Below are 27878 nucleotides of genomic sequence, written 5' to 3'. Positions count from 1 at the left end.
ACGAGCCAATGTGCTTTATGAAATACGTGATACGATCAGATTTGCTTTTTGGAAAACATCATTCTGATTGGACCAAGGGTAGGAAGAGGGGAAGAGGTGTAAGAAAAGCATTAAGAATGCTACTGCAGCAGTGAAAGCACAATGCCGACCTACTCAGTTTCATAACATTCAAGTCAACATTTCGTGAGTATCCCAGTCTGTAGGCAATAGTGCTGGGTCCTGGTGAAACCCTAACAAGAGTCGTCTCTGCTACCAAGCACCTCAGGCTTTGTAGGCTGTATATACACACAGTAGAAATCCCAATGCACTTCATGTAAGAAGGCACAGAGACACACAGCTGTAAAGAGGCATGCAGGCCAGAACAACACCATTCTGCCCAAAATGAGAGAAATAAAACGAATGAAGAAGAAAAATACAGAAGTATAAAACACATGCCATACTATAAATTACTAGGCCCCTTTATTCTCACTTTCACTGTGGTCTGTGACAGATATATATCCAGACATTTAAACTGGAACATGGTTTTTACTTAGTCACCTTAAACGTATTTCAGTCCTACGTTCCTAACCAACTTCCTAGAGGCTAACCATGCCATCAGTGGCCCCTACAATTAGGAAGCCCTTATCTCTACTACACTTCTATCATCAGATGTCTTATCATCTTGAAGATGCAGACACTTTAAGTCATCCAGATTTGCTATAAAAGAACTTGTAGTGTAGTCCTCAACTCAATATCTCATTGTCATCCTGAATCCCCTCTGCTTATGAATGTCTGCATTCTCAATATCGAGTCTTGGTAGCCAGAACTTGACAGAATTCAGCAGACGTGGTACAAAACTAAATTAGGTTACTTATATTAAACAAGGACTCTTTCCTTTAATGTATTATTTTTTTACATATTTCAATGTTGAGTCTGGGGTTCATTTAAACCTACTCAGTTATCAAGCCACATCTTTTCCATTCTAAAGCTCTGTAAAAGGTTTTTATTTTAAAACCAATAGCAAGAATTTATATGCATACCTATTAAATATCACTTTCTTAAGTTTAATCCATTGTTCACAAACTATGACCAAATGTTAAAGCCTGAATTTCATTTAATCCAACAATATTTTTACGGAACACTAATTGCTAAAACTTTAAGCCTATTAGGGCAGTGCTATTACTCTGAACAGATGTGTCTTAAGCACAAAGACCAATACTTAATGGTAAGTATTCACTGAATAAATATTTGTTACATAAAGTACAAGCAATGCATTGTCACTGGAGATGCCGACAGCTCTAATCATTAATAAGTTCAATATTCTGTATAAGAAAAAACAACTGCTATATAATGCAATAATTATGCAGATATATAACATTTGCTAGAAAACTATGTATGTGAAGGTATATTCTGGCCAGGATGCTCAGAGAAAGTCCCACAAAAATGATGACATTGAGATAAGACTTGAAGGATGAGCTAGCCGTCATCAAGAGAAAACATTTTCTCTATAGTCTATATGATAAATCAAAATTTATTAGTCATAAAAGAGTTGCCTAAATCTTCATTATACAATATGGTAGCCACATGTGGCTACTGAGTGGGCTATTCTGAATTGAGACATGCTCTAAGTATAAAATATCCACATGATGCTAGACTTAATTTTTATAAATGAAAAATATGTTAATGTTATATTAAAATGATAAGTTTGGTTATACTGCTTTATATAAAATAGGTCAGCATTTATTTCATTTCTTTTTATTTTTGCTAATGAGGTTCCTTGCAAATTTTAAATTACGCATGTGATTCACAATTCACACTTGTGAAGCACAATATATTTCTTTTGGACAGCTGATCTAAATGAACAATTCAGAATACTAGAACAATTTTAATTGCATATGGTCTTAAGGAATGCTACTACAAAATTGTATTGCCAAATGACATACTGAACTGTGAAACAGCAATTATATTACAATTACTACTGTTATCTATAAGATGTAACTGAATATGACCTACTGTAAATGAAAAATCTGCTAGAACAATCTGTGCAATTTCACAAATTTATTATAAATAACTCTGTTTTTTAACTCTTTGCTCTTTGATCCTGTTGATTTGCATAAATATTACTAAAAATCGGTTACTTAAGCAAGGTGTTTTACCTCCCTCTGCCTCAGTTTTCTCCTCTCCAAAATGTAGATTATAAATAGAACTTATCTCAAAGAAACTAAACCATAGTAACATAATGAAGATTAAGTGAGCTTACAGTATTTGTAAAGTGCTTAAATAGTGCTACACATAGTAAGCATTACTTAGTTTTGTTAAATATCATATATTGTGAACTTCCATAATAAACAAAAAATTCAGTTCTATTCCTTTGGGTCTCATAAAAGTTTCAGTCATAGAACTGGTTCACAGAAAGAAAAACTTTACATGTACTCACATGTGATTTTGATAACTCCCTACTGATTTTGTTAATTTATTTGATACCTATTCTGTCTGTTGGATGATATAATGATGATAGACATACTGAGCCTATTCTCAAAGGGTTCAAAATATATGGCAACGGCAATAAAATAAACAGTAGAAAGTGACAAATACTCTTTCCAGATTCATTCCAAAATATTTCCCTCCCACATTATCTATATGAGGCTCCAAGAATATATTGGTTTAAAAAAGAGATTAAGATCACTACTCTCCAGATGATTTTATATTTGAGTAATGCAAACAAACATCTTTACAAATTGTGATACATGTCACAAAGGAAGTATGCAGGTTTCATGATAAAGAATCAGCGTGTGGAAGTGATGTCATAAAAGTGGCGGCATGAGGTGAGCCTCTTGAAAGCTACCCTGGAATTTACAACAAAGTGAACAACTGTAACTCCACAAAGGACTCCCTACACAGCAGAACGGCAAGACTAAGAGGTGCACTACTGAAATCACCTAAAGGTGGGCAAATTGCACAAGTGGGGAGGGAAGGGAGAAGTGTGGAGATGGGGCCACATGGGCACAGGATGCAGACCTAGCTCAGTGCTCAGACCTACCGCAGCTGCGGGAGAGGGAAGAACTCAGACTGCTAGGGTTCCGCTTATGGCCCACAGGGCTGAGAGGGCAGCACATAACACTGCTGAACCCAACGCTCACAGCAGAGACCTCAGAGCAAAGACTGAGGGAAGAAGGCTGAAAACGGAGGTTTAAGCCCTCACTGCTGCAGAGAACGGAAGCCTTAGGCACTGAGACTAGCTGCCCCCTCCCTACCCTCCCAGAGCTCGTCCCGCCCCCACCTGCCCAGTGCTAGAAGCGGAACAGTAGTGGTGTCAGATCAAAAGAACAGAATATTTGCAGTTCTTAGAACTGTGGTCCACAGACATGGACTCACAGCCCAACTAGTTACAGCAAAGGGGAGGGAGCTGTGGAAGCAGAACTGGCTGTGGTGGTGGTCACCGCCATTGCTCTGGGCCACCTCTCACAACACACCTTGCCCCTGTCTCCATCTATCTGGGCAGATGCTTGCAGGAGTAAACAAAGCTGTTGAAATACAAAGGCTCTGAATCTGGTGCAGGAAGAGTTTTGGAACTTCAGAAGCTCTCTATATCCCCCCACGGAGGTGGCACCATATGACCCAGCTGAACCCCACATTGTGTGAGAAGACAGAAAAGTGCAGAGAAAATATAACACTACAATGTGAGAGAGAATAAAAGGCTGTAGTCAGAGAGAAAATAAAACATTCTACCAACACCTAATGGAAAACAAGAGAAAGACCTCTTTCTATCAACCTGTTGCACAACCCACTCCTGTAGATGTCTAGGAAGAGAAATAATAAATCATTAATTTCCATGAATAACCAAGGCAACAAGACAGCTCAAAGTATACAAAAAGTCTCCAGAAAATGAACTTAAAAATATGGAAATATGTGACTTAAATGAGAGAATTCAAGATTGCAGTTCTTAAAAAACTCAATGAGATGCAAGAAAACACAGACAGGCATGAACTCAGAAACACAATCAAAGAACAAAATGAACATTTTACCAAAGAGATTGAAATTTTAAAAAAGAACCAAATAGAATTTCTGGAGATTAAGAAGTCAATATAAGAAATGAAGAATGTAATAGCCAGCTTAGGTAGTCGAGTTGACCAGATGGAGGAAAGAATCAGTGACATCAAAGATAGAAAACTGGGAATGACACGGATGGAGGAAGAAAGAGACTTGAGACTTAAAAGAAATGAAAGAACTCTACAAGAACTGTCTGACTCCATCAGAAAGAGCAATATAAGACTAATGGGCATACCAGAAGGAGAAGAAAGAGAGAGGGGAACATAGAGTATTTTCAAACAGCCAATGAGAACTTCCCAAATTTGTGGAAAGAACTGGATTCTCGAATGCAAGAAGTAAATAGAACACTTAATTACCTCAAACCCAACAGGTCAAAGAAGAAATAAGATGAGAGATCAAAAGATACATAGAAACAAATGAGAATGAAAATACATCCTACCAAAATTTTGGGGATACAGTGAAAGCAATTTTAAGAGGGAAATTTATATCATTACAGGCCTATCTCAAGAAACAAGAAAAATCCCAAAATATAACCTCACATTACACCTTAAAGAACTAGAAAAATAAAAACAAATGAAACCCAAGGTCAGCAGAAGAAAGGAAATAATAAAAATTAGAGCAGAACTAAATGAAATAGACAAAAAGATAATAGAAAAAAAATGTGACAAAGAGCTGGTTCTTTGAAAAGATTAATAAAATTGACAAACCCGTGGCTAGACTCACTAAGATACAAAGAGAAGACACTAACTAACAATAAGAAGTGAAAGAGGGGAAGTCATCAGGGATGCCACAGAAACACAAAGAATCATCCAAGAATACTATGAAGGACTATATGCCATCAAATTCAATAACCTAGAAGAAATGGAGAAGTTCTTAGAAACATATAGCCTGCCAAGGCTGAACCATGAAGAACTGGAAAATCTAAATAGACTGATCACCAGTAAGGAAATTGAATCAGTCATCTGAAACCCTCCCAAAAGCAAATGTCTGGGACCAGATGGCTTCACTAGTGAATTCTACCAAACTTTCAAACAGGATCTAATACGTGTCCTACTCAAACTCTTCCAAAAAATTGAAGAAGACACAATACTCCCTAACTCATTTTACGAGGTCAACATTAGCCTTATACCAAAACCTGGTAAGGGTAACACACACACACAAAAAACTACAGACCAATATCTCTGATGAATACAGATGCAAAAATCCTAAACAAAATTCTCGAGTGCAACAATACATTAAAGAGATTATTCATCACGATCAAGTGGGGTTCATCCCAGGGGCACAAGGATGGTTCAACATATGCAAATCCATCAATGTGACACATCACATAAACAAAATAAAGGACAAAAGGCATATGATTATATCAATTGATGCAGAAAAAGTGTTTGACAAGATACAGCATCTATTTATGATTAAAACAATAAAATAGATATAGAAGGAAAATACCTTAACATAATAAAGGCCATATATGACAAACCCTCAGCTAATCTCATAATTAATGGTGAAAAACTGAAGCCCTTTGCTCTATGTTCAGGAACATGACAGGCTGTCCCCTATCACCTCTACTTTTCAACATAGTGTTGGAAGTCCTTGCCAGAGCAATCAGGCAAGACAAAGAAATAAACGACATCCAAATTGGGAATGAAGAAGTTAAATTGTCACTCTTTGCAGATGACATGATGCTATATATAGAAAATCCTAAATACTCCACCAAAAAGCTATTAGAAACAATCAACGAATACAGTGAAGTTGTCGGCTACAAAATCAACACACAAAAGTCCATTGCCTTCCTATATACTAACAATGAAATCTCAGAAAAAGAAATAAAAAAACAAAACAATTCCTTTTGCAATTGCAACAAAAAGAATAAAATACCCACAAATAAATTTAACCAAGGATGTGAAAGACCTATATGCTGAAAACTATAAGACATTTTTAAAAGAAATTGAAGAAGACACAAAGAAGTGGAAAGACATTCCATGCTCATGGATTGGAAGCATCAACATAGTTAAAATCGCTGTATTACCCATAGCAATATACAGATTTAAAGAAATAGAATAAAAATCATCAGATTTGTATGGAACCACAAAAGACCCTGGACAGTCAAACCAATCCTAAGAAAAAAGAACAATGCTGGAGGTATCCCATTCCCAGACTTCAGCTTGTACTAGAGGGCAACAGTAGTCAAAAGAGCATGGTATTGGCAGAAAAACAGACACATAGACCAATGGAATAGAATTGAGAACCCAGAAATAAACCCACATAAATATGGACAGATAATTTTTGACAAAGAAGCAAAAAACATATAATGGAAAAAATACAGCCTCTTCAATAAATGGTGCTGGGAGATGTGGAAAGCCATGTGAAAAAGAATTAAACTGCACTGCTATCTGTCACCATGCACCAAAATTCATTCAAAATGGATCAAAGACTTAAGCATAAGACCTGACACAATAAACTGCACAGAAGAAAACATATGTACTAAACTTATGGACCTTGGGTTCAAAGAGCATTTTATGAATTTGACTCCAAAGGCAAGGAAAGTAAAAGCAAAAATAAATGAATGGGACTATATTAATCTTAAAAGCTTCTGCAAAGCAAAAGACACCATCGACAAAAAAAAGAGGCAACCAACTGAATAGGAGAAGATTTTTGCAAACAGTGCCTCCGATAAGGTGCTAATATCAAAAATATACAAGGAACTCATACAACTCAACAACAACAAAAAACAACCCAATTGAAAAAGTGGGCAGACGACCTGAAGAGACATTTCTCCAAAGAGGACATACAAATGGCAAACAGACATATGAAAAAATGCTCAACATCACTAATCATCAGAGCAATGCAAATAAAAACCACAATGAGATATCACCTCACCCCAGTCAGAATGGCTATCATCAACAAGACAAATACTAACAAGTGTTGGAGAGGCTGTGGAGAAAAAGGAACCCTCATACACTGTTGGTGGGAATGCAGACTGGTGCAGCCGCTATGGAAGGCAGTGTGGAGGTTCCTCAAAAAATTAAGAATAGAATTGCCATATGACCCAGCAATCCCTCTCCTGGGTATTTACCCAAAAAATGTGAAAAAATTTTTCCATAAAGACATGTGTGCTCCAATGTTCATTGCAGCTTTATTTACGGCAGCCAAGACATGGAAACAACCAAAATGTCCTTTGATAGATGAATGGATAAAGAAGTTGTGATATCTATCTATCTGTCTGTCTGTCTATCTGCACAATGGAATGCTATTTGGTGGTAATAAAACATGAAATAGGAACATTTGTGACAACATGGATGGATCTTGAGATTATATTGCTAAGTGAAATAAGTCAGACAGAAAAAGTAGACAACCATATGATTTCACTGATATGTGTTATATAAACTGCAAACAGAAGAACAAGACAAACAACTGAAAGAACGAAAACTCATAGACATAGATAATAGTTTAGGGGTCACCAGAGTGTAAGGGGGGAGGGAGGAGTGGGGCTCTAGAAGAGGGTGAACGGGGTCTAACATATGGTGATGAAAAGAGAACTGACTCTGGGTGGTGAACACACAATGTGAGATACAGATAATGTATTACAGAATTGTACACCTGAAATCTGTGTAATTTTACTAACAATTGTCGCCCCAATAAACTTTAAGAAGAAAAAAAGAATCATGGTGTGAAGGGCATGCAATTTAATCAGTGGGTAAGGACATTCCCTCTGAGAAGATACCACCAAACGTGTGGCATAAAGGATAATATGAGCCCGACAGGTAAAGGGATGGAGGAAGAATGTTTCAGGAACAGGGTGGCATGTTCGAAACTCAAGGAAAGAAAGACAGTGTGGTTCTTCCTACTGTGTAAATAAAGCCTCAGATAGCCTGATACTTTTGAGAGGTGAACAGGTATCAGGATATGTCTTGCTTTGTGAGCTATGAGAAACGTGTGTATTTTATGTAAATACATTTGATGTATATGAAATGTTTCAAGAAAATATGTTTTGAAAAGTGAAAGGGAAAGAAAAACGTAGGGGTTCTAGTTCAGTCTAGCTGTGATCACAAAAGGATGTCACTGGAGGTTAACATTGAAGCTTAAATCTAAAGGATGAGAGAAGTCAACTTTTCATTTAGTCTGGAACTATGTGCTATAGAATTACAGATATACGCAAATCTCCAGTAATCGAAGGCCAACATTTGAATTTTTACATATGAAGCTAATATATTATTTATAGTCACAAGAATAAGTAAATATGTATAACTAATAAAATCCAAGTGTGTGACTGAGATAAATTTTAACAAATGAAGTATCCTTGAAATCTCTACTGCAAGATTTTGTCTATATTTAAACAGATTCTAAAATTTACATGTTCTCATTATTTTTGTCTTGAGCCTTTACATAGTTCTAGGGCCATTAACCTGAAAGTATAATTTAAAAACTTTTAACCTGTGCCATATCCATTTTGTATAAAAAATTAAACAGATAGGCTCAAACTCAGAAAAATGTCTTAAAATCGTATAATCTTAGGAAATGGGAAAATCAGGGTTCAATAGAGATACTACTTGTGGATAATGGCAAAAATAAAATCAAATGTTCCTTTCCACTAATGATTACAGTCAAAGCATTCATGCGTTCATTCAGCATGCAGGTACAGTATGCCTTCTACGTATCAGATCTGCATATTATGAAGTGTCGTGTATATAATGATAAAATAATGCTCAGAGGACTGGGTCAAGGTCGCAGAGTGGAGAGACAATGAGCTCACCTCCAGGCACGGACATACCAAACTTACAACTAAATATAGAGCAAAAATCAGTGAGAACCATCCAAAGACTAGCTGAACAGAATTTCTGTAACTAAAGATATAAAGAAGCAGCCATGTCAATAGAAAGGACAGGGCTGGTCACGTCCCAAACCTGCATACAGTATAGCAACTCAGAAACGGGAGGTATATCCCTCCTGAGCCCCACAACAGACTCCCTCGCCCATGGTATGTGTGTGGAAAGAGGAATCCCCACAGTATCTGGCTTTGAAAACCAGTAGAAGTTGTGTCAGAGAGATAAAGGGCTGTGGGAGACAGAGACACAGCTATTAAAGGGCTTGCACACAAACTCATTCACACCAAGCTCCATCATGAAGGTAGCAATTTGAGAATCTCTTGGGTCCTACAGGTGGAATTAAATAGGCTAATCTTTGGGCAAAGGCTGGAAGGGCAGGAATTGGTGCAAAGTCTCTCTGGAGACAGAAGCACTGGCAATCACAACTGTTTCCTTCTTCTGTTGTGTTCTCCTTCCACCTGTGTGGCTCAGCAGACGGGTGCCAAATCAGTCACTCTCCATTAACCTGGATAACACTGTTCTCCCTGCCTCATCATTGCACTGAAATGCTGCCAGCCAGAGCCTTCCCCAAGTGGCTCTAGACTTGCGAAACCTGGTGACTAGCCTCAGCTTACATAGTAATAGTAACCTTTCCCACACAGCCCCAAGCCCTGTACAAGTGATGACCTGATTCACCTTGCATCACAGGTAATACCAAGTAGCTCCAAGTCCAGCACAAGTAGTGACCAGCCTTGGCTTGCATCAGAGCTACTACCAAACATCCCTAAGCCTGGGACCAGTGGCAACCAGCCTTGGCCTGTACCAGAGCCTCTCCCAAGAGGGTCAAGATCTAACATATTTGGTGCTGGCTTTAGCCTGCATTAGAAATCTCACCCAAGTATGTCAACAAACTGCACACCTGACAGTTGGCCTGGGTCAGCACCAAAGCCCCTCCAAACCAATTTTACTCCATGGGGCCATCTCTACACACCAGATCACCCACAAGACATAGTAACAGTCCTCAGAGCCAGTTGACCTGAGGGTCAACTCCACCCTAAGATCAGGTATAAGACAAAGGTGCCCACTCTCACCACTTTTATTCAAAGTAGCATTGGATGTTCTAGCCACAGAAATCAAACAAGAAAAAGACATAAAAGACATCCTAATTGGAAAGAAAGAGGTAAAACTAACAATTCATAGATAACATGATATTACATAGAGAAAACCCTAAAGACTCCACCAAAAATTATTAGAAATAACGAATTCAGTAAAGTTGTAGGATACAAAAATAATATACAGAAATCAATGCCATTTCTATATAATAACAAATTATCAGAAAGATAAATTAAGAAAATAATACCATTTATAATCGCATAAAAAATACCAGGGAATAAATTTAACCAAGGAAGGAAAAGACCTATATTCTGAAATCTGTAACACATTGATGAAAAATACTAAAGACAATACAAATACATGATAGGATATACCATGCTCATCGATTGATTGAAGTAATATTGTTACAATGTTCATACTACCTAAAGCAATCTACAGACTCAATGCAATCTCCATCAAGATACCAAAGGCATTTTTCATACAGCTAGAATAAATGATCCTAAAATTTATATGGAACCACAAAAACACCAGAATAGCCAAAGCAATCTTGAGAAAGAAGAACAAAGCTCGGGGTATCACACTCATTGATTTCAAACTATACTATACAGCCATAGTAATCAACACAGCATGGTACTGGCACAAAAAGATTCATAGATCAATGAAACAAAACAAAGTCCAGAAATTAACCGACACTTATATGATAGTCTATTGCAAAGAAGGCAGGGATATGCAATGGGGAAAAGACAGTCTCTTCAAAAAATGATGTTGGGAAAACTGGACAGACACATGTAAGATCACTTTCTTACATTATATGTACAAATAAACTCAAAATGCAAAAACCGACTTGAATGTGAAAACCAAAACCATATATTATAGAAGAAACCATAGGCAGTAAACTCTTTGACATCATTCTTACCAATATTTTCTGATTATGTCTCCTCAGGATAGGGCAACAAAGGCAAAAAATAAACACTGGGACTATAACAAATTACAAATATTTTGCACAGTGAAAAAAAAATCTACAAAATAAAAAGACAACCTACTGAATGGAAAAAGATATTTGCCAATGATATAGCTAAGAGGGGGTTAATATTCAAAATATATAAAGAACTTATACAACATAAAAAAAAATCCAATTAAAAAATTGGCATAGGACATGAACGGACATCTTCCAAAAAGATACAGTCAGATATCCAGCAGGCATATGAAAAGATGGTCTATGTCACTAATCACCCGGGGAAATGCAAATCAAAATCCCAATGAGATATCTATCCATATCTCCCGGGAAAGATCTTAACCAGAGACTCGTTAGTCATCTACACAAAGGAGATAATGCTTTCCATGTTTCAAGACAGGGAAACGTTTAATCACGCCAGGAATTGTCCTTCCCTTTCCCCTAAACAAGTATCAGATAGTTCCTCTGCATTATATGTGTGAGTTAGAATCATTTCACGAGTCTCAAGTAAAATAGAGAAAAAATGATCTAGATACAATGGCGATTTTATGCACAAAGTTAAGTGGTATATTATATTTCAGTTGTACTGAAGTATGATCTCAAATTCAACACAGACAATTTTATCAAAGTTGGAAGAAATCGGAGGATCCTTTAAGTTAGGCACTCAGAGTTAAACCAAAGAAGTGGGAAAGCCTCTGTGTGAAACCGATCAAAGATACTGTGGCCTCTCATTTGTCAGTGCCTGGGCTGCAATCCCCACAGACCCACCGGTATTTCCAGAGACACACAGGGTTTCATACTGCAAAACACATAGGGGGAAATCCCTTGGAAAGGGCTTCCAGAAGGCAGACTCATCTGTGTCTGGATCCTGGCTCTGACACCCTATAACTCTGCATGTTTTCTCTAATTTACAGTTTCCTCATATAAAAAGTGGGCATAATGATACCACTTAGTAATACTTGCCTAGGAAATGTGTTATTAGAATTAAATTAGATAATGCTCGTGAAGCACTTGGCTAATGTCTAGCACTCAGTAAGTACAAGCTCATTAAGTGTAAATTAATTTTACTATGCTTCCACTTGTTTGAAACAGGAACACATCTGCTACCATAAATTAGCTACTGTCATCTGCTGTTTATCATCACTAGGACTGCTATGGAAATATGTGCTATTGTTATACATTACAGTGGTGATCAATCTTTTACAGTGTCATCATTCTTTCTCAGCAATCTGATATATATATATATATATATATATATATATATATATATATATATTTATATATATACACACACACACACACACACATATATGACCTAAGTATTTACTTATGTAATACTATCACTTATATAACCAGGAAATGTTTTCTTGTTGAATAAAATCATGAATGGCCACAATAACAGGAGAGAAAATATGGTTTAGCCTTTGGTTGATCAGGAAGAAAAGTGAAAAGGTGAATGACAGCAAAATGTCAAGCTGGCCATCCTGGTCACTCTGCAAGAACGTGAATTTCACGTAATAAACAGTGGTTCCCACAAATGCCTTATCTAACCTGAAGCTGGGCCAGTCTAACTCATCCCGATTCTGTCTGAAGAGCCAAGAGTTGGCGGAAATGCTACGGGACTTCGGTTACTTGGACCTAAAGGTCCAACTAGAGAAAAAAACAAAACTTAATATAATCAATTATGTGACAGTTTTAGTAAGCAGGATAAAAGCTTGTTCTTCTATACTAACAGAAGTATCTAACTGTAATATTCTCTGAATAAAGGCCTAATATTTAATAGTGAAACCATATTTTAAAACAAATGAAATTCTTTATCTCTGATTATTTCTTAAAATTCACTGATGTAATAATTTAATGCACCCGTCATTCATAGTTTAAAAATGCTTTCAGCCTGGTTGAAAAATAACTGCATATATATAAATAATTATTAAACGGTGCTGAAAATGAATAATGAAATTGGAGTTGGGGCAAAATACATATTCAAGCATTACAACACTAGAGTATCTTGCCAAATATCAATGAAATTTTTATACATGAAAAGTAATTGAGGCATCTGATTGATCGCTTTTTCACGAACCTTGAACATGATACTAATGTCTCCCTTTCAAGTCATACTCAGTATAAATAAAGGAAACCATGTCCTCTAATTCTGGATCATCTCTTTCATTTAAGAATTCAGGCACAAGTACATTAGAGACAGAGGGTGAGAGCAGGAGTGAGAATGAGAGAGAAATCAAAAGACATCACCCATAAAGTTAGAAGAACACAGGTATAGGTGAGACTCACAAATCCAACTTCAGATATCATGAGTTTCAAATCTTGAGACAGGACTACATGGGAACAACATTTTTATATTTTCAAGGTGAATTCCCTTTGTAGTGAAAGCCAACAGCAGGAACTGAGAATAAGGAGACCTAGAATCACACACATTTGCCTTAACGGCCACTAACTTGTTATACGAACTCCTGGAAATCCTTGAACCTGACTGTACCTTTTCTTCACCCAATGAAAACTGCAGAGGTTGGGGATGGATTGATTTCTGTGCCACCTCCCAGCATTCGCATTCTGGGAACGTCAGTGCATCCCCTTCTGTCATATTACAAGTAGCTATAATTTGTCACATCCCGGGAACACAAACTTGGCATGCAGTAAAGCATGCTTGTCTTACAAGTCTAAAGCCCAGACCCTTCTCTAGTTTCATCCTTAAATTGAACTTGATTCTCAAGTTCTTCACCCTTCCCAGCTCTTCGCCTGGCGTCTTTCTAGCAATATTTGTTCAGAAGCTTGAAAATGTTTGAGTTATCAAATCATTATACCTAGTGTCTAGAAATAAGATCCACAACACTTCCTGAGGTGTCGTAAAGAAAGAATCATTTGTGCACTAGAAGTCAAGTTTCACACCTAGCTGTGCATGTGTCAGCACCCCCTCTGAGTACTCAGTCCCATTGGCCTCAACACCTATCGTGAAAACCCAGAGTCTATAATAGAGGAGACAGAACCAAAAGAGTATAAAAAGTCCTGATTTTCTGCTTCTAAAGACCTAGGAAATGAGACACAAAGAGACCCAATGCTGAACTGAAATGCTAACATTTGGACATACTGATTACCAGGCAGAGTCCCTACAGGAAAACAGAAGCTATAGGCAGAAACACTGGGTTCAAAATAGTATTTTAGTACAATCAACTATTTTGACATATTTTTGTAGACTTTCAGAAACTTTAAAAAACTGAGTAAAACATAGGACATAAAAATCTGATCCTTAGAAGTGGAGAAAGCATTCGTAATTTGGAGGCTATTTAAGGAAAATGTTCAAATTTAACTAAAAGAGTAGACACACTTAACTAAATTTTGACAAAATTCCCCAAATCTATAATCTTACCCTGATATACGTACTTATACACACACAAACACACTCACTCACTCACATAGCACATGTAAGACTGAAATCTAGTAAAACTATTTCCCTCACTTGCAGTAACTGCTAGGTAATGAGTCTTAACTAAGTAGAATCATCAAGCAACCTAAATTGCAAAGACTCTTGAAGTCACAGGTGAAAATATTCTGTAAAAATAAGGCAGGCTTCATTAAATAGACAGCCTCTAAAAAAAAATTCACAAGTTAATTAACTGCTGGGTAAGATTAAATTCTGGGGAATACAATTTTATCTTATTCCTTTGAAGTGCAGTATAATCTAAATTTTCTGTGATGAACTGGTCAAGTTAAGTTTAAAAAGAGTCATCCTCACACCACCCACCTATCCCTTCATTTATTTTTTTTTTCTGACTCTGAGCTAAAGACATTGTCATTCTTAATAGTAAGAAAAATATTTATCTTTTTATCTAGGTTATTCAGCTATTACAAAATAAATATGCAATTTGCATCTTTACTATTATGTTTTGGAACCTGGCAGAGCAATAAAAAGTAATTTGAAATGGTTCCATCTTTTTCAAAATTTATTCTAGCCCCTCAGATTCTAATCAGGCAATAACTGGGAATTACTTGCCATTTCTAATGAATTTCTGCCACCTGTGTGAAGCTATATGAAAAAAGTATGTTATTCCCTTTTAGATTTATTTGATTAGCTGAAGTTATTGAAGATATTAACTTCCATTTTTTTAATTAGATCCTTTACACTGTATTAGTAAGGCTTAGTTTGCTTAATAGGTTGAAAACTTTCTTCATCAATAGCACTTAAAATTTATGAAACGTTCATAATATGGTAGGCACATGAATTATCTCATTTAATTTTCACAACAACCTTACAAGTCTAATTCTATGATTTCCCCCTTTTAGATTAAGAAACCAGCCTCAGAAGAATGAAGGGTCCCCTGGTGAAAAACCAGCGCAGGCTGGAGGCACTAATAAAAGTTACGTTTACCTAACTCCATAAATCTTGTTTCTAAACATTGCACAATGATGACCCCCATTGATAAACTCCGCTTTTACAAAACTATATTATACATGAATTTACAAATTGTAATGAAACCCCAAGTAAAGGCATGGTACAGTCTCAGACGCAGTGTTAAATGCTTGCTGCCCTTGTTGCAGGAAGTTACACAGGAAAGGGGAATGCAGCTAAGGAAGTCACCCACTACCCAATGCCCACCATGGATGTCTCCCAATTTGTAAAAGGATGCTGCATAATCTCTTACAAAATGGCAATTCTAATATGAGTTATAAATCTAATTTCACCACATAATAATCACGGGAGAGTACCATTAAATATGTTAGCTCTTCTTTGGAAATTAAGACTTTGGTACTGCTAAAATTGCAATTTTTTTAAATTTGCAAAAATAAGTTAAAATCCACCTTAAATTTCTTCTGAAAAGAGGTAGGACATAAAGTATGATTTCTAAAATAAGCATATTATCAAAACAACATAGAAAAGATTCTCTGTACGATGCCTCCTCTGCAGAATATTCTATGGCAAACAGCTTGGATATGGCAAATCAAACAAACAAACAACAAAACCTGGAGACAATTTTAAACGCAACCCGTTTATCTTCACTGTTGTTTGAAAAATAAAACTGATGTTTTGTTTTTTTCTGAGTTATATTTTAAATATACTACTGGAACGTGTAGCTACAGACCCTGCGGTGCTCAGTGCACAAAATTCCACCAAATAGAATATATGTATATGTTGTTCAACAGGTGCCAACAGGCACAGAAAAGAGACATGTCATGACGTGGGGTTATTGTGATTGTTCTTACAGCGAAGCGCTGAGAACAGGACCTACCCAGTAACGTCAGGACACAGGCGAGGATCGCGATGAGGGCTCCGGTGCTGAGGCCGGCGGGCAGCACGTAGGCCTCGGCGTTGCAGGTCTGGGCTACTCCCTCTGCATCACAGTCACACACGCGAATGGTGAGGGTGTTGGTGCTGCTGAGTGAAGGAGACCCACTGTCCACGATGAAGATGGGCAGATAGTAGACAGACTGCTCCTGCCTCCGAAAGCCGTTTCTCCTGGTGAGAATCGAGGCCGTGTTGTCTTGGAGAAGGAAAGCAAAGTTATAACACACGGTTTCTGATGGGATCCGTCCTGCCAACTTCATTACATTTCAGTCACTGTTTAGTTTCTTTTGACCGAGTTCCATATTTCCCAATACTGGTTCATTTTAATACATTTTAGTCTATTTGTCACTCAATACAGTTATAATCAAAGAAACAGTTATAAACTAAAACTAAATATGAAAATTTTTGTGTTACTTATATTAACTGCAACTTTGTAAAAAAATGCATATAGTACATACACCCTTTTACTTATCTTAAATTTCAAGCCACACACTTAGGATGATAAACATTAACAGGTTAAGTATTTTTGGAGCATCACCAACTAGCACAAATGAAATTCCCAATCTATCCTTGCTTGGACACAGTCTAAGCCCGATATAGAAATAAGTGAAATAAGCCACTCTCGCTTTATCTGAATTGCGTATGAACAGTTATTCGAGAATTATTGTATAGTTTTAAAAAATTCATATTGGTATATATCGTTACCAAAACCTCATGTACATAAACATTTTGTCAGTGATAAAATGTGTCATTTGTGTTTAATTTATATTCAATACTTTATTTCATCTAAACAATCATAGCAATTATGAAACATTTAACAGTAATCATAAGTCTGTATCACAAGACTGTGGTTTCCATATCTGAAATAGATTTTTTTATCTGCTAGCAATTTATCCAACTAACTTGCCTTAATTAACTAATTAGGAATTTACGTGATTCTTTAAATTTACAGCTATTAATCAAAATAAAGGAAAACTGGGACCATAGGTTCATCTAGTGTGCTTTAATATATATTTCCTTTCCAAGCTGTCAAAAAGATATTTATCCAATGTTACCATAAAAGAATGAGTAAGATTTTAATGAAAGAGAAAGCTGAAATCTCCCAAACAGTACAAAACAGCAAGCTTCCATGAGACTGCAGAAAACATACAGCCTGCAATTAAAAACGTGGCAGGAATAAAACTTTGATTTTCAGATTCCATCTGGTAGGCTTTTATGTAAACACATCTTTTCTTTTAAAATGGATGAATCTGAGAAGTGTTCATTAAAAGAATACTACACATGGAGTTGTTAAAAGATATTGTTTGGTATGTTTCTATACAGTAAACAATAACGCACATGCCAACACACATCTACGTCTCTGCCTCACAACCACTCAGATGTTATAAATGTTTATGATTTGAAGTACAAAGTTTTTTCAAAGTTGTTGATTAGTAATCTAACATGGCTGACATCAAATCTCTCTCACACACACACACAGCGAATTGAAGAACACATGCTGAAATGCCCAATAGGTGAGAAGAGAACCGTGTGTTCCGGAAAGAGATCATAAAATTCTTTATGCTTTGTATACGCTTCCTGAGATGGAAGCCACTGTAAGAACTGACTTTCTTCCTATTCCTACATGTTTGCCTTCCAGGCTAGGGAGCTCTGGACTTGACTTAGAGAAATCTTTCAATTATGTCCTGAAAATGGTGGTACAGGACGATGACACATAGGAGAACTAATCACAGTTACTTTAAAAGTTCTTATAATTGTCTATATACTGTCTATATGGCTATCATTTTATATAGATATAGATACATACCTATGGCTATATGTATATCTAATTCAACAAGACCAGAATTTACTTATAGGTATTTGTAAAATCGTTTCTATAGTGACACATAGGAAACTGGAAAGTGTGTTCACCTGTGCAGCATGAAAATGGGATTTGGGATGACAGGTAATTCTTCTGTTTTTTTTTAATATATTTTTTTTGCATCACGGGTATATACATATATATTTTTTACTATTTGCATGGATTACCTTTATTTTTAGATTAAAATAAGAAAAATAACTGACATTAGTTATTGAAAATATAAAGTCAATGTTGATTTAGGTTGAAATGTGTAAAGTCCAATTATTTTTCTGATGTCTCAAGTTATACCTATGTAGTATAGTCCTTATGAAGGCATTTAACTACCCCTCAGCTGACCAGATAATTTAGCTAGAAAGGTAGCATGCAAATTAAGAAGAAAATGTCTAGAAGAAATGACAGAGAGATTTGGTTCTGGCTTCCTCCCTATATGGATTTAGGCCTAAAATAATTTAAGCAGCAACTTCTTCTTCATGACAGCAAATCCATAGATAAAAATTACTTGAGGGCCTTATTACCCTTTAATTAATGTCCTTACTGATATATATATATATATATATATATATATATATATATATATATATATATATATATATATATATATACATATACATACATATACATATACATATACATATACATATATATATATATACACACACACACACACACACACATTCATATTCCATCATCAGCATTTTGTGAGCAAAAGCACTTGTTTAGAGTTTATACCTGCTGCCTCCAGTGGTGACAATAACACCTTACCTTTGTTATCTTTCAACGAGAAGTTGTGGTTGTTGGTTGCATCAGTTGTTAAGCTGAAATAAAACTGGTGTCCATTGGATGGCTCGTCTTTATCAACAGCACTGATTTTCTGGATAACCTAGGGACAGAGAAGGTAAAACAGGAGGGCACGCTGGTGTGCTCTACGAGGTTTTCCGAGGCAGGACAGAGCAATGTTACACCTTCTAAGAAGTACCACCTTCCTGAGTGAGCCGGGGGGAAGGACCAGATACACCGATATGAACCCAGTCTCAAAAGGGCTCTGAAAAACAAGCCATGTCCTTTTCAAAATTCATGTTTGAACTTACCTTTGTGAACCTCAGAAATAATAAGCTTGCCGATCGATTATTCCACTTCAGTAAAGATCACAAGACACTGAGCAATATGAATGTGTAGCACAAACCACACCAAGATTAAACCACATTTAATTCTCAGAACTTCAAGGTACTTAAGCCCTGCTGTGTAATGTGGGGAAACAGCCCCATCAGGCTTCATATGCTGTATTTCTCCTTTAAAGGAGGTTAAGCCTTTAACCATTTGCCCCAGCTTTTACAATGTTTACCTTTCTTCTTGAGGAATTTTCATCATCCCAATTAAACCAGAATTTGAAAGTTCCTTTAATATTAGTTTATGCTCCACATCAAAGTGTTAGTTTTGCTGAAACACGCTGATTATATTTTATCTTAAAGCTGGCAGAATTTCAAAGGCAGCTGCTGCTGGTGCTTTTTAAGGCAGTCACAAATGAGGAGTGCGGTGTTTTGAAGCTTCTTACCTGCCCTGGCTGGGCATTTTCACACACAGTGGTTTCATAGTCCATTGCAAACTCAGGGGCATTGTCATTGATGTCCAGGATGGTGATAGCCACATAGCCTCTTCCTACTTGAGATGGATTCTCTAATCAGGAGGAAAAGCTTTTGTCATTTATTCTCAGAGTAATGCTGTTATTCCGCTGCCTTTTACTCAGTAGAACTACTTCTAGTCAAACTTTTTAATATGTTTCCTTTTACTCGGGAAACATATTAGAAACAAAATGCTCTGCCTATTCCAAGCATAATTCTAATAAGAAAAGGGCTAGTCCTCAAATAAAATCCGCAATCATAAATAACACTGTAGACTTCAAAGGGTGCTACAGAAAATCGGATCCAAATGCCATAAAAACATATCTAGACAGAGATATAGAGATAGTATCTCTTTAGTCCCTGATAAGAAAATTGTCAAAAGAATGAACAATAAATCATGCATTTCAATATTCTTTGATACTAGAGCTCCTATGTGTATGGATATACATATAATATACATATTATATATGTGCATATACTATATATGTATATAATACACAGAGGGTGCCAAAAATGTATACACATTTTAAGAAAGGAAAAAACTGTATTAAAATTATATACCGATAAAAAAAGATAAACACAAGTCATGTGTATACAGTTCTCTGGCACTCCCAGTATACAGTAATGTATTATAATTATACATTGTTCTTTAAATGTTTTTATTAGGAACTAAAATTAGTTCAATATCAGAATATGCAAATCTGGGTGTCTCAGAAATCCATTTATATACTAATTTTTGTCAGCTATTTCACCAACTCCATGTCAGCATAAATGCAGCATATGAAATAGGACCACAAAACAACAAGAAGCTCTCTGAAGGTAATTCAGACTCATTATTTTATAGTAGTCTTCTCTTTTTATTAACTTTGTAAGTATTTGCATATAGAATCAATACATATTAAGTCATATCTTAACATTAGGGATTTCCAAGTTTCTGTTCAATTGAAATAAGCACCTCGTATAATTCAAGTTGAAACTCTAAGTTCATGACAACCCATTGTCCATGCTCAGTGTCATCCATCCTAATTTAATTTTAAACCTACAACTTACGGCTCTCCATTGCAAGGACGGTGATGTTATGCACAGCATTTGTCTCCCGATCCAATGATTTGGCAGTTGTGATAACTCCACTGTTGGCATCGATATTGAAGTATCTTTCCAAGTCTGTGTTTCTGTCAATTGAATACCTAATTGAACATTAAAAAAAAAAAAAAAAAAAAAAAAAACACACAAAAAACAAAAAACAAAGAACCTTCAACATTTATGTGTGATTATGATTTGCAAAATTTATTTCATTAATTGCACAGCCAGTGACCAAATCCCGTTGACTCCAAATCCCGTTCATTGTCATATTAGTGACATAAATGCACGAAGCTTAGTTTAAAACTTCACTAACATTATGGTTGGTTCTTAACCTGCTTGTCAGAAATCTCTTTGCTTTTCTGTCAGGTGGTACAAAATAAACACCATTGTACAGTGATTGTCACAGTAGCTTTGAATATGCCATTATAAACTTCAAATAATTCGTTTATTATTATTATTATTTTGGCTTCTAAAAACCATTTACAACAGCCCTGGTCATGCTTATGGGTCCCTCTAACATGAAATATACAGCACCTTGCCTATTCTTATATCCTTAGTAACATCATTCGTCTCGATAATACCAACCTGATCTTAATCCTTTTTTTCCTGTGTGTGTATCTCTCACTCAGGGGTCTTGACTTGGATTCCATAGATGTTTCAAAGTTGAACCCCTAAAATGTGATGACTACTCTGATGGGTAAAAACTTTTCAGAAAATATCCACTCTCCAAACATTAGTGAAATACCACTGCTCTACTTGTATTCTTATTGTGTGTAATCATTTGTTCCAATACAGAAAATTCATTCTTCCAACAGAAATGAGTAATTTCAGATTCCACTCAGACTTTTTATTTGGGTGAAATAATGGCGCTCACTTGTAAAGAAGTAAATAAACAAAATAAACAGATAAGCAAATACACACCCTATTTAGGTTGAGCAAGTGTTTTAAGTTTATGCAGTAGTTCTCTATTATTAAATAGAATTCATTTCCAACTCTGCTGTATTACAGAAAAGAAGAAACATGAAAAGGAAAGACGTGGCAACAGAAAATGTTAGAAAATTAACCATAAACCAACAAATATCATTGTCTTTACGCAGTACTAGGCGTTTCAGTGTTGAGAATATAAGGAAGTTATTTTTGATGGCTCCTATATTCTCGACGGCATATGAGACAAGGTTACCAGCTGAGACAGCATGGCGAAGAAGGTAGTTTGAAGAGGAGAGAGTAGTAACGTTTTTAGAATGGACATAAACATGCACAAGCACACGTGAAAGAGGAGAGCTAAGCATTGTGGGTTGCCCCTGAGGTTCGTGCTCATTAACTTAATGTGCAACCAGTCATCTTGTTTGTCTTACTCCATTCTCGTCTATGTGTCTGAAGGTCCATAAAGGGCGTAGGGCTGGATTTAACCAGTTGTGGACCATGGAAGGGGTGAGGGGTAAGGAGGAAAGGATCTATGCACAGGAGTGATAATAATGAAGGCTCGTGCTATGTAAGATGGTAAGAGAGAACTGAGGAAATAAAACACAGGTGTTGAGAAGCTGCCAGTAGCATCAACAGAGCGCAGGTCTTGATCAGGATGCAGAATTGCTAGAGTGAGCGGTGGCGGGCAGAGAGTGAGGCACTTGAAGTAGCTTTTAACAATAGTAAGTGTATGGGAGCTGACAAGCCCAGAGCATGCTCATAAGTCTCTGTGACTGAATTGGGGCAGAGGAACAGATCACAGGAGCCAAGAAGACCAAGAGAGTAAGACAGCAATGGGTCTGATGGGTCATGGGTGTCGCTGAATCAGTTACTAATCATCATGCCAGGAGTCATGGTGGGAAGAAATCACCTGATCTGGGTACTGAAATCCTAAGTGAAGCGTGTGCTCACTGTATTTTTGGTGGTTGATAGCAAATGGCAGATTCTGAGTAAAGTCTGATGACATAGTCTACGAAACAGTTAAGAGTTTTGAAAGAAAAAGAATATTAAAAAGTTTGGAAATGATATTGGCAGTACAAAATGTATTCATTCTCACCTATAGGATATGTTCTCCGTGGGACAGGAAAGGAACATAAATCTTACTGTGATTCCCCATACTCCCTCCTTACCATCCTTTTATTATAGCCAGTCTTTACTCAAAAGCAAAACTCAATCATCCCCTTAAGCTGCATATCCCACCTGATCTGACCTTCTCAAGAATGCGTTTCCTTGGAATTAGGTATTTTCTCTCTCATACAGCTTTATTAGCATCAAAAGCAAATGTTTTTTATATATTTATATATATATATATACACACATATATATAACATTTGCTTTTGATGCTTATAAAGCTGTATGAGAGAAAATATCTAATTATATATATATATATATATATATATATATATATATAAAATTAGATGTATATAGATATATATATATCTCCAAACTATATATATACCAAACAATATTTTTATATATATATATATATATATATATATATATATATATATATATATATATAAATATATAAACCAACCAAACAGAAAAACACAAGCGTCCTCCATCTGTGGCACGTTCATCATTGGCGTCATAGCGTCACATACACCACTCACTTCTCTGCTGTTTCCTTACTGTCTATCTCACTCACATATGTACAGCTGACGACTCACTCCTCCTCCAAACACAGCCCCCTTTTGCTCGTACTAATAATACCACACCGTCCCTTTCTTGCCCTAACCTCACCATCTGCTCATTTTCCATCACCTTGCCTGGTCATTCCTCTTCAAGATCTCCAATGACTTGAACTCGCCCACAGCTCTCCTGTGGGTTCTCTTCTCTTTTTGATATAAACACTTTTTCTTGGCAACTTATAGTCACATGACTTAACTACCTTGTATATTTTTGATGGCTCCAAAATTTCTATCAAATCTCCTTGGCCCCCTTGACTAATGTACTGAAGTACCCACTTCATATCACCACATAGATACACAACATGAACTGAAATGAAACAAGTCCAAATGGATATTACAATTCCTACAGTCTCCCAAACCAGCTTCTCCTCCACTTTTTCCCATCTGCAAATGACACCACTAGTGACTTGATTCCTCAAAATAAAAATCTAGATTTGATCCTTGATTTGGTTTTCTCTCCTACCCCTGCACACCACTGTCAACAACTGCTCTCATGTACTACCAGCCCAAGTTACCACCACCTTAGCTTAGTTTTGCATTATTTTATCCTTTATATTTCCATTCTTACTTCTTACAATCCACTTTCTACACAACCGCCATACAAACAAGGGAGAACTGTATTTAGTGTTATAGACTTTAATTTTCAATTACATAGGAAAGCTGCATTCCTTTCCTCTGAAATGCTATGTGAGTCGAGCCATTACATCCTGATATTTCATATTGTTAACATACTGTACGTATAACTATATATATGCATGCATTGTGTGTGTGTATACTAAAACATGCGCAGATATAGACATATATGTATATAACCAATGTACACATATATACTTTTATATGTTATCCAATGATAATAGGATAATTGATATTAATGTTTGACAAGAGGATTATAACTTAACACCCACGAATTCATGCACCGATTAAGCTAGTACTAAAAGCCTGAATTGTTCATTTATTTAAATCACACTGATAATGTCTGTATATTCAGGAACAAATAGACTTCTAGATTATAACAAACAAAAAAGTCCTTGAACTTGACATGTATATCTGTCAAAAGCAGTTCATTTAATCCCCAACAGAGCTAAAGTCAATGACTAAATCATTTGCCTCTATTATCAATTGTCTCAAAATTCTCAGGATTAGAATAAAGGGCAATACACTTGAGAATTCATTTAATATGTTAAATGTCTCCAACTTCTATTTCCCTCACAGAAAAATCTCTAATCTTTTAGCGATCCATTTATCAGCTAGGCCTCTATATGTTTTGAAGAATAGACACCAAAGTTTCTATCATTCAAATATTAGTCATTTCTAAATCATAAACCGTGTAGCGTCCACTTATAAATGTGCATATCTTTCGATACCTATAATTCTCCCATAGATGTTACTAAAGAGCACAGCTTCATATGCACATACTTGGTAATTTGTGGGTTATTCTGACATTCTTATGTCTCCCTTTCATTGTTCATGCAATCAACAATTATTCTTGAGTACCTGCATGTGACACTATTTACGAGAAATGGTATATAATTAAAAAATATATTTTTAGAAAAATAGCAACCTATAATAAACATTTAGGAGGAAACCAACACATTGCTATCCAAGAGTCTAATGAAGTCTGGGCAGATGTGGGAGAGAATGAGGCAGGAGCGTAAGAGATGGAAGACCTCGGCAGATCAGGGAGTTGACAAACTGTCCAGAACGGCTGTCGCGGTTATTATGTTTCTTAGTCACAAGGACTTGGGATCACCCAGTACTAAAGGGGTCTCCTATTTTCTACCAGCCCCTCTAGAAATGCAAAAGGCTAGGATTTAGGTATGAGGCACTACCTAATGTGTAATGGTATCTGAGAAAAGCAACCCCTTAACAAAGAGAAATAAAGAAAATATGGGCACTTTTTTGAGGGAGAGGTGCCAAGTATCTCCAAATTAGAATCAGGAAGAGAAGAAAGACCCTGAAGAAGTCCGGGGCACAACACTTAGCAGTTCTGAATGTACCGGCCCATGGAAAGAGAAATGCGGATGCCTGTGTCAGAGGCTGAACCAACTATCCCTCCCTCTAAACTTTCCCATTTTTACAATGTGTTGAGTATTTAAAACACAGTTCACTTGATTTTTCCTAATCCTCAAACAATGAAAGGTCATGTAAAACTGACTTCAATTTGCATGCCTAACATCCACTTGCCCTTAATTTTTACTAATAGAATCCTGCTTTTGTTAGAGGCGGCCATGTGTCCAGCTGAAAAACTACACTTGTAGGATGTAGTGTCCTCACAGCTAAGTTTTAGCAAATGAGATACAAAAGAAAGTTGTTGGGTTGAGCATCATTGAAAAACTCCTTAGAGGATAGGAGAGAGTTGCTATTTCAGCTGGCATTTGATTTTTTGCCCCTTCTCCTCTACCTCATCTGGGACATGAACACAAAGTAAACATATCCAAAAGCCATCTGGTACATATGAGGCGATGAGCGCTTAGTACAGGAATCCAAGGCCCATGATGACATCACGCTGCCAAACTGTCAGTCCTTGCATGCAGAGCTCCAGACTTCTCATTAGTAAGTCATTAGTAGTAAGCTCTGTTGTTATTAGCCGAGCACAGTCTCTAACTAAGAGGAGCAGGCACGATTAGCACCTATTTCGGCAGTGGACTCCAAAGTCTCACAGTTGGCTGCTGATAAAGCCAAGAGTCAGAACCACGTCTGTGTGAGCCATCTTTGCAGTTCCCACCACATTACCTATAACTGAGCTTCTAGTCTCTGCCACCTACAACTCCGTGACTCAGCTTCTGTTTGTTGTTTCCCAGGGCTCCTTTATTTAAAACCCTAAGCCAGTCAGACTGATGCATTATCTGACTCATAAAATATCCCATGCATCTCCATTTCTGTGCTTTTTCTCATGTTGCTGCTCCCTTCCAATTATTTTAGTCCCACAATTCCTTGAGGACAATCCCCCAGCATGAAAGCAGCAAACCTTTCCAATTGCATCAGAAATCATGTCTTTTTTTGTTCTCAGGGCCTCTCCAAGACCCCCCCCCAGGTGAGGCACAGGCTGTGAGGGGTTGTCTTAGCCTGTCCTCCAACTCGCCCCCCCCCCCAACTTTCGGGCCCTTGGAGCCCTAACACCTGAGAACTAAGTGCCCTCCCAGAGGCTGGCACTCCTCTCTATAATCGGAGACCCTCAGGCCACCAGGATGTGGAGCTCTGCCTGTGGAGATGAACAAATGGTACAGAATGTGGTTGATTAATTTGTGATGCAAACGAAGGTTCAAGAGACATCATTTTGAGGAAAATGGATAATGCTTTTAGAGCAAGAAAGTCCAAGAATTGTATCAGAAAGCAGAAAGATTTCATCTGAAAAGCTAACACCTTTAAATTTTTTGTCAAACCAGTATCCCTTCATTTTTCAGAGGTTTCTTTACCCTCAATTTACCCCACTCCAAAAGTATCAAGTTTCTGTTAAGTCACACCAGTAATAATTTTGGAAAAGATCATAAAAAATAACATAGTAGGATGCGAGATGAATAGAGACCACAGGATTAGACGTGAAGAGACCCTGGGGTGTCAGTGCCAGGCCTGATGTGACTTCCTATAAGAAGTATCAAGCACTTACTCCCTTGGCTCAAATTAATCAGCAAAGTGAGCGAGTTAAAATTGAGATCTCTAAATTTTTTTTAAGTGTCTGACCTTAGCAACTGTCCTTCATTATCATAGATAGCCATTGCATATTTTTGTAACTGGATCAAACCAACAATTAGGGCACTTAGTATAGAGAAATTAAGGATGTACGTACAGCATATGAGCCACAACAACAGTAAAAAGCCCAATTCTTAGTCAAAGTAAAATATCTAAAGCTTAGTCCATCAAGCCATTCAGTTTTTAAAATACAACAAATGAAGGTAATTCAAAAGTGGACCTTGTTTGTATGAAGAATGCAGGCTGTCACTAAATTCTTTTACGCTTGAGGGACTGAAGAATAGAAAGAGACACATTTAGATCTATGTTCCCAAGATCTTACAACTTTCTTTTAAAAATGAATTATTTTCTTTTATTCAATTTATTTAAACCAAACACACCAACAATTCCCAAGTCATGCCCTTTTAAGGAAGCCTGGCATATGTATGGTCTGTGAACTGCACCAGAAGAACCTCGTACTATCTATCCCGCCACGAACCAGACTGGGGATTAAAGGACATGAGACCCAGGACCCTGCCACTAACCCACTGTACTAATTTGGCTTTCCAGTCACTAACTGTACTCTTCTGTTTCTTTATGTGCAAAACAAGAAAGTTTTAGAAGATAATTTCTCATTTCCAGATTTAACCCTGGGTTTTTTATAAGTTTTTTGTGTAAGGTCTCTTCCACAGCTAGGCAACAAGACGGGTGGGGAACACACAGTCTACATCTGTACGGCCTCAGTGTTCTGTACATTTGCTGCAAAACCAAGTCCCTCATAAACGCCTATTAGTTTC

The 27878-nt window shown here is 36.7% G+C and overlaps 1 protein-coding gene across 3 annotated transcripts in view; it reads right to left on the bottom strand.

The window, feature by feature from the left end:
• Nucleotides 1–27878, bottom strand: part of CDH7 (cadherin 7) — a 128912-nt gene that overhangs the window by 11304 nt on the left and 89730 nt on the right. For all 3 annotated transcript variants that reach the window (XM_019729337.3, XM_074339865.2, XM_074339864.2), the window contains exons 8-11: nucleotides 20726–20862; nucleotides 19609–19730; nucleotides 18819–18936; nucleotides 16140–16391 (exon numbers count right to left, since the gene is read on the bottom strand). In XM_019729337.3, the coding sequence (XP_019584896.1) occupies nucleotides 16140–16391; nucleotides 18819–18936; nucleotides 19609–19730; nucleotides 20726–20862 (629 nt within the window). The remainder of the gene's footprint in view (nucleotides 1–16139; nucleotides 16392–18818; nucleotides 18937–19608; nucleotides 19731–20725; nucleotides 20863–27878) is intronic.

This window comes from Rhinolophus sinicus, chromosome 4, assembly GCF_057876585.1.
Source record: "Rhinolophus sinicus isolate RSI-liver-muscle chromosome 4, RSI-T2T, whole genome shotgun sequence".
Taxonomy (NCBI): Eukaryota; Metazoa; Chordata; class Mammalia; order Chiroptera; family Rhinolophidae; genus Rhinolophus; species Rhinolophus sinicus.
The sequence above is the reverse complement of the archived record's forward strand: the minus strand, read 5'-3'. Positions and strand labels throughout refer to the sequence as shown.